The sequence below is a fragment of the Neovison vison genome, chromosome 4 (assembly GCF_020171115.1).
Source record: "Neovison vison isolate M4711 chromosome 4, ASM_NN_V1, whole genome shotgun sequence".
Taxonomy (NCBI): domain Eukaryota; kingdom Metazoa; phylum Chordata; class Mammalia; order Carnivora; family Mustelidae; genus Neogale; species Neogale vison.
The window spans coordinates 196,369,583-196,388,704 of record NC_058094.1 but is presented as its reverse complement, the minus strand read 5'-3'; the positions used below and the strand labels follow the sequence as shown (position 1 = coordinate 196,388,704).

Sequence of the window (19,122 nt, the reverse complement as noted above, 5' to 3'; positions counted from 1 at the left end):
GATTTTTAACCTACAATGAAGGAAGTGATTACAGTACTATATACTAATATTCATCTAAGATAGCAAAGCAATGTCATTTACCTTAAATTTACGTCTCTGCTCTGCACAGCTGTTGAAGAACCACAAGTCTGTCTCATGGCTGTAAATGTAACAAGAACAATAATGCGACCAATTTTCATACCTAAACTAAATTAAGTAGATTTGTCATAGGCTAGAAAACTGATAATGTATTTTACAAAAAAATTTTAAAATTTACAGATTATGGAAGTTTGCATGTGTGCAAATGCATATGCAAATGCGTGTCTCTGTGTACATGTGTGTTATTAAATAGAGTAAAAGCAATTTAATCTGGAAATTAGCTTCATGAAATTGAAAGCATTACTTATTCCCTTTGGCTAACTTTTCTTTTTATGGACCACTATGGGGATACCAAGCTTAGGAAGTGTTAGGAATAGATATTAATAAATATCAGAAATCAAGATAAGAGCTTGATTTCAAGATAAGTTATAGTATGTTTTCTGGTGTACAAAGTAAGCATGTAAAGAAGAAACATCTGGTAATGTTTAGGTTGATATCAGCTCCCATTTGCATCACAATCTTTATATATTATTCATCAATATGTCATTAATGAATGTACCTACTGATTGAACCTATTCAACTGGTGTTTTATGTAATGAATAGAAAATGTAAACATGTTTCAAATACATATATTCAGATACCTGTACATGAAAGTGAAATTACTATACAATTGATACTCAAGCTTGTCAGATGTGATTTTTTCTTTCCATTTTTGTATCAAACAGGCTAATACCTATGCCATCTGTAGCACAAAACCCTGAAAAAATGTAAATGAGAAAGTAATAGATAAATACTAGTCTACTAGAAATAGACTCTTTACCATGTCACACTTCAAATCTGGCTACCTCTTCTCAACATTTAAAAGAAATCAGTTGAGTGTAACAAGACCTAATATTGTTCTTGTGACTTGAGCCATCAAAACAGATTTTTAAAAAATTGTATTTTTTCAAACTTTATGAAATAGTTCTCCATCAAAATTATATTTTAAAACAAAAAATGCATACTCTCCTTTGGTCCTCCAAAAACGTGGTATGCCTGAAAAAGCACAAATCACCATGATCTATTATCAGCACCAAATACCTAGCCTTTGCAACTGCAGATTTTGAAACATGTTCAATTATCTTTATGAATTTTAAGAAATAATCTACACCAACTTTATTTTCAAAGATTGGTTAAACTCTTAGTGAAGCAGAAAAAAGAACCAGACTGTGAGAAAATCATAAAAGTGTTAATTTCATACTAAATGGTTAAAATTTTTAACAAAAATATTCAACCCGTTTCTTTAACATAAGTGGTAATAGTGCATGCAACTCACATTAAATAGCATTTGCGGGTGCAAGGATAAGCATTTCCTAATATCCTCATTTAACAGCATATGTAAACTAGTATAAAATGCTATTAGGTTTTAAACACAATCCCAGTAATGTTTCTAGTTGCTAAACTTATCAAATATCAAATACTATGAAATACTAAAACTTTAGGCTCACATTATATTAATAGCAGTGTAAACTTTAGTAAACAGCTAAGTCTTCATTCACTATTTCTAAATTCTCATTCATAAAAACCAACTGTTCATTCCTATGACATTTTGGCATTAGACCTGATTAAAATACAAGATAATGAAAAAATGCTATCATTTTATAATTTATACAATGGAGATATGTTAATATTAATATGCATCATAAAACACTAAATATAAGTGACACAAGAAAAGTCTTTGTAGTAATGTTTAGCACCTGAAATTGTTAAAAGGTATTTAAATTCCTTTCAATCACCCTTTCACAATACAAATAACAAAATAGAGGACTTCTGCTCAAAATTTTATTTATACATCTGGTACAAGAGCAACAACTTCTGATTTTAGAGTCATTAATATTCCTACATTATATGTATTACCTAAGAAAAAGTATGTATATTTTAGTTAAGCAAAGTATCAAATCTTGCCTTCCAATACAACAATAACAACAACCCCCCCACAAAAAAAGACAAAAAAAGAAAGAAAAACTAAAGCCCAACCATTCTTTCCAGAGATGCCCTGGTAACCAGCAATAAAGAAAACTTCTACTGGACTTAGCTTTGGGGAGGAAGGAACAACTATTTCATCTACTTTGTCAGAGACATGTTAAAACAGAGGTAGGACAATATGTATGTAGAGTTTTTCCAAAAGTCGAAACAATAAACTCCTACATTTGGCTTATGCAGCCAGCATCTAAGCCCCCTTTGCTATCCCAACAACAGTGCAAAATTTCCGTCTGAAGCCACAGTGAGGGAAACATTTCCTGTGCTATCTTCTGTGACTTCTATGTAAATTTTTCTCTGTCATGCAAATGTATGGAGAGGCTGTCTTGGAATTAGACAATTCCAATGTAAAGACTCCAATCACTGGCATTACTTGGTGAGAGATGATGGTGAGGAAAGTGTGTCACCATAAAATTACTGATTAGTTTAAACAAAAGAGTGTGACATTTATTTAAAAAAAAAAAAAAAAAAAGAATCTTAAACTCAGGCTGTTTCAATACAACTTTTGCAACCATGGCTGACGTTTGAACTTTAGACTACTGGAACACATCCCCTCTCCACAAGTCCTCCTTCTTCCCACCCACCTCCCACAAATGGGTTTGTTCCCAAGAATACATAGTCTCATTTCAAGTTTGTCTAGGGACCAAAAATTTAATCCAGTTTTCACATAGTAAGTAGTTTCTGGATTGTGTAGATCAGTAGCCTGTAATTCTGTCATACATACTAAGCTTTAGGAGGCCATCTTATATAAGACTTAGTTACTAACCTCTAGGAGTACACCTGAAAATGAAAATAGACAGCTAGGCCATTAAAAAAAAAAAAAGAAAAATCCAAGATTATTTTGGTAAAATAAAGAAACAAGAAAGATGCTTACTTTTTTTTCAAACTAAGCTTGCCTTATTAGACATGTACATAGCACATGATGCAGGAAAAAACATTGCTTATCTTTCAACAGAGCTGATAAACATTTTGAAAGATGTTTTATGTAACCTCAGATTCTACCTTCCAAACATTTAATAATTACACCCTAAAAATGTTTCTTCCCCCCAAACAACGTCCTACGTACTCTGGGTAAGATTATATAAAACAATGGTTATATTACATAACAAAAAGTTACTTTAAAGGACATACATACTATCAGTTTCACAGGACAAACATAGTGAATAAGGACAACAAACTCCAGAATGTGTTTTTATAACTGTAGCAACAGCAATAACTCCTTGGCAAACTCAAACAGTTTTTTTGGCAACTCTGGAGGTTTTCTGCATTTGTCACTTGGATACAACTGCGGAGGGTTGTCTAAGACTGCTTTGTCTCCTTCCATACCATCTTACTATGGCTTTGCTTTTAAAGAAATTTCACATCTTACTTTAACTTGTTTGTGAATAAAATTCTGTTAAAATCCCACAAGTGAGTCTTATACAAAACTTCTCATGTCTACGTTTACCAAACGTGCTTTTTTATATAATTTTTATAATAAGTGGCCTTGTAGACTTCTGAAATCTATGGGAATAGAAATTTTGTTTTCCTTTCAAGAAGATAAAATGAGCTCTCTCTTTGAATTAAAATTACTGACATACAAATGTAAAAATTTTCTGAATATAGACAACTGGGTCTGCACATTTGTTATCATTATGAGCACCTTTTTAAAATAAGATCCCAAGGACAAGAATGCTTTACTAACCTGCAGTGGTCTCTGTTTATCACTGCTCTTAGGAGATTTCAATCCACTTGTTTGCTGCTGTAAGAGAAGTTGTCTTGCTGCTTGGAGAGCCTAGAAGTAAAAAGGGAGCAATATCTAAATACTTTGTTGACAGGTTAATTGATTATCAATAACTGATTATTGCTTGGTTAATAGTAAAATGCTTCAATGTATGAGAACCCCTTTCCCATCCTCCTTTCTAGAAAGAATTATCAAGGATCTTCTAATGTGAAATAAAAATTCCACATATCACACATATACAACTTTACTTAAAGTCATGGTGATACATGTAATCCTGCAGGAAATAAAGTTAATTTGTTTAAAGTGCTTAAAGAGGAAAAAATCATAAACTGCATCAATAACCTCATTTCCACAAGGAACTTGTCTTTGAGTGTTCAACTAAAATGCCCACTCCCTTTTAAATTATCATTCAATTTGCATTTTCATATTACAATTTTGAAGCAAAAGCAGTAGACTTCAAGTGTTACCGGAAGCTGTAATTAAATTTGACAAATCAACATCAGATTATCTTGAAAGTGAATTAATAAGGATTTTCACTAAAGATTAAAAACACTTTTTTTTTGGTACTTACAATTCAAGGGGAAACCTCTCCTTTGACAAAATAAAGTGCAGTTTTAATGCCAAATAAAATTGAGTGGTTTTCATTTGCATTCTTAGCAAAATCAGAGAACAAAGAAATTACCACTCAACCAATCAGGTTTGTTTCTATGTGTGACAGAATACCAATCAAAATAGAAGATGTTTTCATTTATTTTTATGTTTTCTTTTTCCCCATTCAGGAAAATAAAACTTAACATAAGATATTAATGTAAGCGTTTCTTTTACAGGAGGAGGGACAGCTTGATGAGTGTATTATATAAACTTATATAAAAAGAATGCCATAAAAAATACATATTGAGATGTTTTAAAAGCAGTCGTGTAAACTAAAGGGAAAAAAAACTTTTTAACAGCTTCTACTTTGCAAACTCGTTTTTTTCTCTCAATAACTGAGTTCAATGAACACTAAAGATGAAATTTTTCAGCATATACGACTAAAATAAATCATTGCCCTCTTCTGTTTTTCAGTGTTTTAGAATACGAGGTAAATTCTTCACGATGGGAGAAATATCTTAGATCAATATTCTACTATAATAATTGAGATTCCAAGCTGATAAAAAGTACAATTTTGATTGGAATCAATGATCTGGTTTTTAAGAGAGTTTCTAGTATCCATGACAACAGTTGCTTTGACAAGATGTGCATATGGCATTACACTGCCAGCTGGTGTGAACAATGTTTGAACTACTGCATTGAGATGCTGCGCAAACAGAAAAAGTTGCCACGTCTTAACCCTCAGGGAAGGCAGTCATCCCCTGATCAATTATGAAAAGACAGAGAGAGGGCTGCTACAGTCTGGCTCCAAGCAAGTTTTCTGAGAAGGCAGGCAGACATAGAAACCAGAGTAAACACACTGAAGGCACTAGCACCGTCCCCTAACAACACTGATTTGTCTTCCCGGAGCAGGATCTGGCATAGTTTGTAAAGCACACTTCTTACACTGGGAGACACACTCACTCACAGCAATCTTTTGTGTTGTTTTTTTTTTTCAATTTTTCAAGTAATTAACAACCTAAGTGTTTCTAAGGATGACACATTCCAGTGAACACAGGCAATTTTATTAGAAAGTTCACTTTGAAAAAAAAAAAAAGGGAAGACCAAATTAAAAATTCCACAAATACTTTAGTGTCGCAAAACTTAGTTTAAAATATTTCAGTTACTATTCTAAATAATAATGCTCTCCTTTTTTACTTGCAACCTATGAAATAACTCCAAATGACATTTTTCAAGTGGAAATTACTATAGGGTGACTTAGGCTGTGTTGTGTCTATGTGAAACTCTCAAAAAAAAAATCAGTCATCTATTTTCACTTTCGATGCCAAAATTCACTCAAATTTTGACTAATTTTTTTCACAAGATTGTTTTTTTCCCTTTGAGTTCATTAGTTTATTTTGTATACATGGACCCTTAGTTAGTTTATATTTGATTCTGTAGCCATTTATTATTCTTAAAGGACTCCAATGAGCACAGTTCTGAATCTTGAAATCATGAATGGCTGGGACTGAAAGCACTCTTAGAAATCATCTCCTCTGATGCTCTCAGTTTAGCAAAGGAGAATAATGAGGTCTAGAGTATCAAGTGTTTTGTTCAAGGTCTCCTGCTTCCAGGCCAGTGCGCCATACTGTTTCTGTCCCATCAAAGAAACCATTAGATGACAATGAGCAAAACTCTAGTAAAAGAGACACATGGCACCATGATGAATTATTTTCACCTGCAAAGACAGAATATTCACCCATCAAAACCTAAAGGAAAAACTACAATATAATCTTCCTATGTTTGAATTTGTAAGTGTTTTTGACTGATTTCATGCATTGTTTTTGTGGCTAAGTGTTCCTGCCGTCCTTGACTTGGGTTTCACCATGTACTCCACCAATACCTGATGGAACTCTAAACTCTTCTAACACTCTGATCATCTGATCAGTTATCACAAACAAAATGAAAATTCTAGAGCTAGACACAAGCCTTACCGATTGTTTAGCCTAGGTTTCAAATCCTATAGACAAGTAACTGAAGAAGCAATATGATAATAATTTGATTAAAGCCCAAAGCAGTAGCACAGTTTGGTCAAAATTTCAGGTTCTTGTCTCCCAAGCCTAGGGATCTATTCATTTTATCACCCTGCATGATGTTCATTTGGCTCAAACCAAACAAGTAATCCAATGGAATATGTAATACCCAGTGGCTATAGAAAAACACTGGAAAATTAGATCTATTAGATCTGCAGCTCACAAAAATTTCACTGGACAAAAGCATGCATGTACAGTGTTTCTAAAGGAGTAGTAATTATAATGGAGTATGACCAATGGCCAGTTAAAGGTTTTTTTTTTTAAAGATTTTATTTATTTATTTGACAGGCAGAGATCACAAGTAGGCAGAGAGGCAGGCAGAGAGAGAGGAAGAAGCAGGCTCCCTGCTGAGCAGAGAGCCCGATGTGGGGCTCAATCCCAGGACCCCAGGATCATGACCTGAGCCGAAGGCAGCAGCTTTAACCCACTGAGCCACCCAGGCGCCCATGGCCAGTTAAAGTCTTAAAGTACCTTGGTTTCCATATACATTTAGAGAAATCTTTAAAAATAGTCCAGGATCACCTTCAATACAAATTCTTATGAAAAAGGACCACTTGCCTATCTCAGCATTCTTTAAGTAGCAGCGGAGACTGCAATAGTAAACACAGAGGTGGGAAGACAAAAAACAACTCCATGAGATCAGGATGATTTAAAACTCTCAGGCAGGAATCCTTGGCAGTTTGTGTTCTCACTACAGGCATCACGTGGCATTTTTATCCCCAGTATTCTGGATACCATTTTAGGACTGAATTTCAATAAACAATTGCTCAGAGATGTTTAGTTCATCTTTGTAATTTATTATTATAGCGATGCAAAAGATGAGAGATTATGTACTTTCATCAATAGAAGGTGTTAGGTGTCAAATTACATAAAATATTAATTTGAAAATCACTTGCCCACTTCAATTGGTAAATAGACAAGATAAATTCCAGGGCCAGGCATTAAGTTCTATGAGCTGTTTATATGGTCACACTCTGCAAAAACAAAACAAAACAGAAAAAAAAAACTTGGAACAAAAGGCAAGAGATGTTTACAAAATCTCCTTTAATACTGACTGTGTGTATGATTCTGGTGAACAACCAGAAAGAGGTTTCTAAGGCAGCCAAACCATATTTAGTTTCCAAAAACACATTTGTTTTGAATTAAGAGTGCACTTTACTTAATGAAGTGACCTAATTTTAGTAAAGTTAAAAAAAAATTAAGGTAGGACATTTTAAAAATTGGAATCAGATTAAATTAAAATATCTTGAAAAGATGAATAAAAATCTTTCTAGTAGATTAAAGATACACTTTTTGTTAGGCTGCAGAGGTGTATGGGAATGTGCAAGTTTTTGGAAACTCAGTGCATCTTGCTTTAAAAAATGTGTTACATTTTATGTTAACTAACTGGAATTTAAATAAAAACTTGAAAAATATTTATGGAAAACACCATTTCTAATAGTTACTGTCTAATTTCAAATAAATTAAAATTCTGCAAGAAAAACAAAAGTTCTTATCACCCTTCCACAACATAGTAACTTTATGCTACCTATGGTTCTCATACACAGAGAGTAACTCTAGTGAGGAGGTCATTATGAGAATTAAGAGTAAAAAAGCTTTATAATCTGTCAGATCAATACTGTTTTCTTCTTGAAGAACACTGAAAACTTTCACCACGACGGTAATTGTTTGAGAAAAGCTTAGAAACACCCAGTGAAACCAAAAATGTTCAGTATTCTAATGTTTATAAATAACTTTTTTTTCAAAGTAAATATATGTATATTTTGGGAGAAAACAGACATCACTCATATCTCTCCCCATAAAAATAGGAATGCTTAACCTATCAGCCTGTTGCATTTGAGACATTAAAATGAAAAATGACATCTACACCCATTAATATCTTCAATGTATAAACAGCACAGCATGACACATTCTTGAGAGCTGAAGGCTACAAAATCTCTCTGAAACATAAATAACAAAGCACTCAGAAGCATATTTGATGTTGATATTCATCTCTGAGAAAAACACTGCTGCCTAGGCTTCTTATGAAAATAGATGCAGCCCAAATGGATCTCCTGTAATTGGTTTCAGATAGCGAGGTCAGAAGAAATATGATACAAGAAACGATTATGTGGAACAGGCAAAACAAGAATGTTTACACAGGCACTCCCTAGTTATACTGACAAGGGGTGTATACTTTGCAGATAACCAGAACCAAAAAAAAAAAAAAAAAAAAAAAAATTGCCAGCAGGACATTCAGAATTTTGCTCCTCATACTCACATGTTTTAACCTTTAATTTATAATGTCTTTAACATGTTACTTTGAATACTGAACATAAAAATAAGTTTTCAAACAGAATTTCATTGTCTAATTATTTTCCCAAGTATGGTTGATAAAAAGCGTATTCGGATCCTTCCACAAAGGATATGAATTCCTATTCTGTTTGGCTTTTCTCCGCATTATGTTCCCACTAAAGAGAATATACTGATAAATGTAATCTGAAGTCTCATAATGCTATTTAATAGAAGAAAATTAATCATCTAATTGTCAGATCCTATTTTCAAACAGCAATCTATCAGAGTGAAATTATGCATCTGTAGCTATTGACCTTTCATTTTATCACGGCTGATCCATAATTAGACTAAGTTTGTTGGGAAAAAAACCTAATTGCTAAAAAATATTTTTTTACAATAATTTTTTTTTTGTTGTTGTTGTTCCACAGTATATTTTACATAAAGTTAAAGAATAAATGTGTGGATATATTGTGTTCACAGCGTGGACTACTAGGAGAGTCAAACTGAGAAGCTAAGATCTTTTACTTCATGATACTATGATAAGAGTGAGTAATTCATTAAAAGTATCCCATTTACCAACCAAATGTCAGACTGTTTGGCTCAGCATTCATGATGTAAGTTCAAAGGAAGGCAACAGAGGTACTGAATAAGTGATGGAACGGATTCTTAAGTCATCCTCAGAAGTTCTAACAAAATTCTCAAGGTTCAGATACAAACCCAATATTCAGTATCTTTCAGGATGGCTCCAAACTCCCAGATAAGCGCAGAGACACTTCCACAAAATAAGCCTGTGAATTAATGGTAACTAATGGCTAAGACAGGTTTTATTTTTTCAGGTCTAGAATCATATATTCAGTTTAATGGGATGAACACATTCTCTTCCTTAGAGCTGGCATTCCATGGGCTACAGTAAATAATACTATGCAGCCTGGTATTCATATTTTTATTTTCTTTCTTATTCTGTTGCTAATAATAATGAATTGCTACTAGAACCCATAAAGAACATTAAAATAATCTATAGCAATATAAATGCAATTCCTGTTCACAAATTAAGGAATTCTGTCTAACTTCAAAAGTCCCAAGTATGAAAGGTAAAGAGGAATTGGAACTAATTTTATTAAAATTATTAAAATTGAGATTTTTACAATATTTCTTTATTATGGTACATGTTCCAGGAACTACAATGGTTTATGGGCATTCTCTCAGTTATTTTTTTTCTGCTATAAAATATTTTATTATTTTTCCAAACATATTTTGGATTTAGTTTTTATTTCTCACATACTCACAGTTGCTTTTTTCCCTCATTATGAAGTCAATAACCATCTTTAGTTTGGATATGAACTGAAGGCCTATTACAGCTACACTGTTATACTGTCAACCAGCACACTAGATACTAACTGAAAATACATGCTACTAAATTATAGTATAATATCTGAAAGTAAACAATTATTTGAATCCTGTATTCTGGATTTCCTCCTCAATTTAATAATAAAATTGCAAAAGAAGTAGAACTTAGGAAAGTATTTGCAAGAATAAAATATATAAAAAATTACTTGTCATTAAAATTTTTTTTACAAGTTTGTTCTATGTACCAAGCAAAGAACTAAGCACTACACATTTGTGGAAGGAGGTAGGTGATGCGACATTGTTTTTATCTTCAAAGATTTTGCATCTAATGAGAAACATTTGGTTTAAAGTCAAAAGGTCATAAAAATGTTTTTAAAACATTTCAGGGGTTCATAAGTTGAAGAAATTATTTTCAGTTGGGAAGCTCACATAAATTTTTATGGGGATATAAACTGGGATGAACTTACAGACAAATAGTTCATCTTGTAAAGGTGAGAGAACATGGCCACACCAAGTAGAGGCAAAGAATATGTGGGATCATACACATTGAAGAGTAACTAATCTTGGGTAAAGCATGTGCTTAGTTTAGGAGCTAGTTACACATCATGGGAAAGTGGGTTGGAGCTAATTAATGGACATAACTCAACACTCAATGGAAAAAAGTCTCCATATTATTTAGAAGGTAAAGGCAGATGTTGCTAAATCTGCAAACGATGAGATAAGCCTGACAATATTGAGGTCCTGTTGTGAAGGGCACATGAGAAGTGATGGAGAGAATGAGGAAAGATAAAAGCATGAGGCAGAAAGACCAGCTAAAAGGGACATGCAACTGTCCAAATGTGAGTAACAAGAACTCCTTTAATTAAAATTGAGCATCACAAGAGGTCCTGTCAAAGTGGAATGGCAGAACTTAGTAACTGGGCATGGAGTAAGGGCTTCTGGGAAGGGGTAAATGATGACTTCAAAATTTTAAGTCAAGAGTAACTGAGAATAGCTATTCCACTGCTGGAAATGGGGAACTTAGATTAAAAACCACAGGCTTTAGAGAAAATATGATGCTGTTTACCTGATGGCAGGATAACCGGAAGATTTCTTTAGTATATACCAATAACACAGAACTCTAGGTTCAGAGTGACTGGGCTGCAAACAGATACCCCAAAGTAAGAGATTAGACAGCATTTGGGACAAAGGGAAGTATTAGATTGCCGGTGAAGAGTAAAAAGAGGGGGAGGATCTAGACTTGGAGAACATCTACATTTTGTTTAGAGGTGAGAAAGCATAAAGGAAAACAATGCACGGCAACAGAAGTGGAAAGACTTCTAGAAAATGTTGAACATGGAATAACCATGTGACTCAGAGATTCCACTCCTAGGTATATACCCAAGAGAAATGAAGACATATGTCCACACAAACGGTTGAACATGAATGTTCATAGCAACTTTACTCTTAATAACCAAAAGATGGAAACAGCCCACATGTCCATCAACTGATGAATGGATAAAGAAAATGTGGTCTATCCATATTATAGACTATTACTCAGCCATAAAATGGAATGAAATATTGACAGATTCCATAACATGGATGAACCTTGAGAACATTATGCTAAGTGAAAGAAGTCAGTTACAAAGACCACACATTGCACGAATCACTTATATGAAATGGTCAGAAAAGGCAACACCGTAGAGACAAAATTGATGAGCGGCTGCCAGAAGCTAGAGGGAGGAGATAAAGCACATTGACCGCTAATGAGTAAGGGGTTTCTTTTTAGGGGGGTGTGAAAATATTTGGGAATCAGATACTGGTAATGGTTGCACAACGTTGTGAATGTACTAAAACCCAGTGAATATATAATTTAAAAGAATAAATTTTATAGTATGTAAATTACACCTCACTAAAACTTATATATTTAAATAAAAGAATTATGTTAATTATATCTCAATAAAACTGGGAAAAATAGAAAATAGTAAAAACAAAAACAAAAAAAAACAAAAACAAAAATAAAACTCAAAAAAGAATTATGAAGGGAGAAGCTGAATGGTTCTCAAACCCCAAAACTCAGACGCTAAGGATTAATGAAAGATCTTGTTGATCTGATAATTTGCATGTGACCTATAGGACAGCAGTTCCCATAGGATACTGAAGTATAAATTAGGCTGCAGGGAATTAGAGGGGAAAACACGCCCACGAGTGCAAACAATTCTTTTGATAAGTGCTGCAAAGACCAAAATAAAAGGGAACCCTATAGTTTGAGAGGTTGTGCGTGTTTGTGTGTTTTAAAGACAGTTTGCTAATAAGCTACGAGGGAGAAACAGAAGCTGTAAGAAGAGAACTGGAAACAGAAGCTGTAAGAAGTCACTGGAGGGGCTGTCAAGGGGCAAACCAAGGAGCAGGAGCAGGTGACAGCCCCGTGGGGAGAAGGAACACATCCTCCTCTGAGACAAGCTGAAGAGCAGGGAGGGCAGGTGACTTTGCCAGGCAGAGGTAGGAAGAGAAAAGAGTTCACGCTAAATAGTCTCAATTAATTCAGACAATAAGAAAGGGCAGTTATATACTGAGAAGGAGAGAAAGACTGGAATTGCTGAGGAAACAAAACTGAGAAAGCTCTGTTCTCTCCCATGGCTCTGAGAAAAATACAGCTGGTAGAGTAAAGACTGGCATTTAAAACGTTGTTAGAGAAGGAAATGTACTTCCACAGACACTGATGACATACAGATATACGGAGGTCTTCTGAAATGTTGCCTCCATAACGAAATACAGAACTACTTACTTTTCCAGTGCTCTAATTTGGGATCATCACTACTCGGAGTCTTTTTATACTTTTAACGTGGCCACGGGGCCTGGCACCTCCAATTATATCAAGTAGAAGCTGAAGAGTCACTTACAATATGTGCTATGTTGTTGCGCATTCTGAGGACTGGTTGTGTTTAGTTTTTAAAAGACAGCAAAATAAAATACATCTGTGATGCTGATACCACTGGGACCATGGACTACTGAAAAGTTTCTCTTTGCAACTGGGAGAGAAATATGATGTCATGGTATTGACTAGATTTCAGAAGACATTCTTTGGCCTTTTATTAGTTGATAAACTTGGACTACCTAATCACACTGGGCATTCATTTCCTGGTCTATTAGATGCAATTAATAATATTGACTTTTGCCCATAGGTGATTTGTGAAATCAGAGAAGATAATGCATTTGAAGGTATTTTAAAAACTAAAGTAATATTATTTCAAGTGAAGACTTTTGAAATTATGTAATTCCTCCGGTGGAGATTAGTTCTTCTATGTGTATTTACTGGTCAGTGGAGGCTGCCTACTGATTTTTCGTTTCATAAAGATTACTCAGTAGGTACGTGCATTTTAACCAACAGGCCTGGCATATAGTAATTCCTGAAAGTTTACCTCAATATTTAGTTCTCCTATTCAGTAGAAAAATATCCCACTGGGTAGGAAAAATATTTAACAGTTCCATGCTCTATCATATTTTGCAAAGTTGTATTTTAACCTCTGCCGAGGCTGAAAGGATTTTTATCTTTGCAGATAAGCTGGTGAGCTACACCCCTCCCCCTCCCAGATCCACTTCACCACTGCTATGGGATCACCTGGCCTCAAGGATCTTTTAAAATGGCAGGAAAGATAAAAATATATTCAATATAACCACACTGCAATGCAGAAATGTGCTGCACGCCGTTAAAGGGTACAAAAAATGGCTATAGGGGTTCAGCAAAGACAAAAAGGGAAAACGAGATTTAATGCTTGGTCAGTGCTCATTATCTGCCAGCTATCATTCTAAATCCTTGCACATACTATCTCATTTCATCCTCAAAACAACCTCCTTTCTTACAGAAGTGTAAACTGCAGCTCAGAGCAGTTGGTTATATGCTCAAACCGGTTCACGTACTCTTGAAATGGTGTCAGAGATCTGAATGACCATCTGGCTACCTTTGAAGCTAACGGCCTTTCCACAAGGGGTAGTGAGGAAGAGTGTATCATTAAAGAGACTTTTGTTTGATAAAACAGATATATGTAAAAAAAAAAGCATAAGGAGGACAAAATGAATTTGCGTCATTAACAACATTGCTAGTTAGGTCAACTAGAACAACAAAGAATTCCAAGATCCTATTCATGTTGGGTTTTTTTTTCCCCCTTATTCTTCATGAGGAGAACTAGACATTCAAGCTTACATACTAAAGGCAAATTCACTGTCCTTAAAAGACAGTGTTTTTGAAGTTATTAAACACTTGATTCATGATAGCGGTTACAAACAAAAAACTAGTATTAAAGTGAAAACATTTCAGTAACCATCTTCTATCCAACCAGACACAAAACAGTAACATCTGCTAACAGGCATTAAATAATCTATACTATGTTCTGTTGGATTTAAAAGTAGGATTGCCAGATAAAATAGGGGATGCCCAGTTAAATTTGAAGTTATTTGTATTTTTACTTGTTAAATTTCACAATTCTAGTCACAAAAGTCTTTCAGAATATGTTGCCAATACATGGGTGTTTTTTGTTTTTTTTTTTAATATGGAGTGTTTTAAACTTAAAGGTGTTTTTTTTTTTTTTGGAGAAAGAGAGTAAGTATGTGTGGGAGTGTTGGGGCGGGGGCAGGCATTGGTAGTGGGAGACAGAGAATGTTAAGCACTCTTAAGCAGTCTCTATGCTGGGTGTGGGACTCTATCTCACAACCTTGAGATCATAACCTGAGCTGAAATCAAGAGTTGGATGCTTGACTGAGTCACCTAGGCGCCCCTAAAGGTAAATTCTATTCATTTCAACAGTGGAAATCTTTTTTCAGTCCTAGTGAGTAAATGATGTCATCTTAGCCATATTTTATATGTGAGTCAGGGAGTGACTAGGGGGCTTGGGCTGCTTTCCTGTGAGAAGGAATGTTCATGTGGCCACAAATGCATGGTGAAAGGTGGGGGTAGGCCACCCCAAAGGAAAAGTAAGTGCATCAGTTTTTGGACAAGCCAGACCAAGAAAAGCAGAGGGGGAGTTTCTTTTAGAGTTCATATTCTACCCTCCTGTAATTGAGACACAGATGAGAAAAATGCAAAACTCTGGCTCTCTATTCACCCTCCCTTCAGCAAGGATGAGGCTCAGTAGCCAGGAACCCTGAGGCAAAGATTATGACCCTGCTTGGCACAGAGGGAAGGAAATGCTAGAGCGGATCTTAAGGAAAGAGCCTTGAGGCAGAGAGGCTCTGCCTACTTAACCCAGAAGCTAACTAGGCCAGTCCCAGAGGAGGAGGAGATAGTGAGAACAAAACCACCTGAGAAGGGAGAGGCCTTGATTAGTTCAGGTACAGACACAATGGACTGAGAACCAGTAAAGGAAAGCCCTTAAAGCTAAAATTAGAGTGTTCTTAGAAACAAAATGGCAGAGTAGCCAAAGAGGCCTCAGAAATTCCAAATTCTAAACCCAGAGCCCTTCTGGGTTTCTAAATGACCTCATGCCCATCAGTGATGAGCTTTGAATACCTTCCTTCTTCCCAAGCAGTTTATAATTTACTAGTTCAGGGCAATCTAAAGAGAAAAACATAAAACTCAGAAGAAAATTGATAAACAACTGCTGATTCGACACTGCATTACTCAAAACATACCGAATGAGTGGAAGAAGTAATACATTTATAGTAAGATCACAGAACTTTGTTTTTAGGCTATGTTATTCACAGTGTAAATTATGAAGCACATGTATGCCTGTGTAATATAGTTTGAAGCTAATTCCCAAAGATTTGATTTTAGAGATCTTGGACAAACTCCCCTGACAGAGCAGCCCAGGGCGTTTCCATTTTGTGGTCCAGTTATCAGAGTCCAGGTCAGGTTATCTCCAGCATATGAAGTGGCAGATTGTGGCAATTACGTATAAGGTACAACCAAGTATTCTTTTGAATAAAATAAAATGTAAACTAATGGTGGTAGTAAGCATCACCTTAGTACATCAAGAGCTATGCTTCTAGGTAATTTTTATGGAGTCTTCTGGGCTTTTGCCCTAAAAATCTTCTTAAGCTCTGAGTTTTTAAAATGTAACTCTATCAAAAAAGTTAAAATATTTTTCAGATTTAAAAATCATTCCTGGGGCGCCTGGCTGGCTCAGTGGTTAAAGCCTCTGCTTTCGGCTCAGGTCATGATCCCAGGGTTCCTGGGATCGAGCCCCGCATCGGGCTCTCTGCTCAGCAGGGAGCCTGCTCCACCCCCCCACCCCCCCACCCCCGCCTGCCTCTCTGCCTACTTGGGATCCGTCTGTCAAATAAATAAATAAAAATTTTAAAAAATCATTCCTTATATTTAATTCTCTATAATATGACTCTTAGAAAATATGTAATAAATAAAAAATTATAATAGCCACTCAGAAAACAGTGTGCCTGAGGAGGAATCAACAGTTTAAGAAGTAGACGATAGGAGGGCCCAGAAAGGACTTTTGTCTTGATAAGAAACGAAGTTCCTAGTGGTGACTATCCCTTTACTATTTCATTTTTCACTCTTTATTTAGCTTATTTCCTTTACCACCATGAGACCTAAGACTAGAAAGAAACTAAAAAAAAAAGTTTCTCCCTTCCTTGTCAGTTCTTCTAATAACTGGTGGTCCATGGCCCACTTATTTATTTCCTTCTGCTATAAAATGCTTTATTGTTTCCATCCGGTCCATGACTTGGGGGAGGACTCTGAGGTGGTTAAAAAGCTGTGTGGGGGCTGCCGGGAGAGGCTGAGCCACAAGCTGAGGCACCAGGGGGATGCCAGAGGGGCCCCTTAAAGGCTCCTGGGCTTCAGAAGCACCTAGTCAAGCTTGAGAATAAGCCTTTCTCTTTTTTTTTTTTTTTTTTGAAGATTTTATTTATTTATTTATTTATATATTTCGAGTGCACACTGGGGGATGGGGCAGAGGGAGAGAGAGAGAAAAGCAGACTCCACGCTGAGCAGGAGTCCCTGAGCGAAAATCAAGAGTCTAACGCTTAACTGACTGAGCCACCCATGTGCCCCTGATGGTGAGCCTCTTGAGGAGTATCTCCCCAGCCCAACCTGGGGAGGCCCACTTTTTGAAGATATACATAAAATCCAACTCCCGGGAGTAAGTCTGTACATCCTGCATTAGCACAAGTGACATTTTTATTTAAAAAACTCAAGTCATCTGATACTTCTACTTGTTAGGTGGGTATGCTCATTTACCCTTAGTGTCTAGCACTATAAGCTCCTTAAGGACTATATACTTGTTTCTAAAGAATCTCTATGTCCCCAAGAATGTGCAACACAGTAGCCTGCACCTATGGACCCAAAAGATACTTATTGAAAATTGTTTCTTTTTAGACATTTCTCAACTTGTAAAACACACGGAGAGTTTAGCTGGTTCCGGATATTTGAGGTGTAACTTGCACGCTACCAGAGGAAACTTAGCATTTCCTCTAGGAATAGTCACTGTGCCCACTTGCACATGCTAAGTGCTCTTTGACCTTTACACTGATGACTCTGGAGGATACACTGGTGATCTACCATGACACAGAAATTAACATAAATAAGCTATCTTTCCCTTTATTGAGTCATATTAAAATTTTTTATCCATGGCTTTTCTACAGTGTATTATCTCTTTCATTAATTTTTTTTAATAGTCACAATCCAAAAATTACTACCAATTGTCAGAAAAGCTTTGCCTCATTTTCTTCAGTTAGAATCTTTCAATTATTTTAGGCATTGGCCTAGAAAAATAATTCAACGTGTGGATATTGTCATTATTCAGTTTAAGAATTTGTTTACTAAAAATGGAAATATTTTTCAAACTTTTGCAGATTCAGTTATATACAAAATTGGTTTTATTAAGACATTTTTAATATTTACTAATACCTATATATACCTAAAGACATACTATATGTGAAAAAATAACTTATTTAGGCAAAGGCAATATAGTTGTTTTGAATTAAAAATGAGAAAAATTCAAATTCACCAAAGCACATACTAGTTTCAATTCTTAAAAAACTCTTCTTCATTTAGCGTAATTCCCTTCCAATAGATATTCACACTTTTTTAGTTTTTGCAATTAGCAGTAACACTGCAATGAACCTCCTTGTAATTCTGCCTTGCAATTCTTTCAAAAGTTTAATTTTGTGGTCAAGCCATCTTCAGATATTGCATTTTGGCACACATTACCATAATGCTTCCCCAGAATGGCTGTATCCATTTGCAATCCCACCAGTGGATAAGATTGCCTATTCCACAAGACTCAAAAATACTGTCCATTATCGCTCCCGTTTAGTCTTTTTTACAAACAGGCAAAACTATTTCATTTCAATTTGCTTTTCTTCCCTTATTAGAAATCAATATTTTAAAAAAACATACATCTACAAAATGTAGGTATTTTTGTATTCTCACTTAAAATTAGTGGATTGGATGAGCCCTTGTAGCTGATATCTCACTCATTCAACTGATATTTTCCCCCAGTTTTTTAAGATACAATGGACATACAGCACTGTATCAGTTTAAGCTGTATAACATAATGACTTGAATCATATATACTATAAAATGATTATCACGATCAGTTTAGTTAACATCTATCACTTCACAGAGATACAAAAAAAAGGAAACAGTTTTTCTCCTTCTGATGAGAACACTTAGGATTTACTCTCTTCACAACTTTCAAACTGAAAGTTTGAACTTTTTGATCACCTTCATTCAATCCTCCCATCCCCAGTCCCTGGTAATCTGATCTCCTTTTTTGAGTTTGGTTGTTTTAATTTTTTTTAGATTCCACATATAAGTGAGTTCTTGACTTACTCCACTTAGTATAATCTCAAGGTTCAACCACATTGTTGCAAATAGCAGGAGGATTTCCTTTTTTTTTTTTTTTTAATTTTCAATGGCTGAATCATGTTGCATTTCAACTAACATTTTTAAAGCCCTTACTCTTCGTTAGTTAGATACCAGAGATGTAAATGTGGGCAAGACAGGCAATGTTCCTGTCCTCTCAGAGTTTGCAATTTAATCACTAACAAGGAAACAATTATCAAATAGTGTTGTTTGTAGCC

At 35.1% G+C, this 19,122-nt stretch overlaps 1 protein-coding gene across 7 annotated transcripts in view; it reads right to left on the bottom strand.

Annotated features, from left to right (window-relative positions):
• The window catches only part of FOXP2 (forkhead box P2), a 550,794-nt gene that overhangs the window by 148,890 nt on the left and 382,782 nt on the right, over positions 1-19,122 (bottom strand). For 6 of the 7 annotated variants that reach the window (XM_044246406.1, XM_044246409.1, XM_044246410.1 and 3 more), the window contains one exon: positions 3,782-3,871. In XM_044246406.1, coding sequence (XP_044102341.1) covers positions 3,782-3,871 — 90 coding nt within the window. Of the gene's footprint in view, positions 1-81; positions 140-3,781; positions 3,872-19,122 lie in introns of those variants that run through there. The other variant, XM_044246412.1, reaches the window with a different exon arrangement.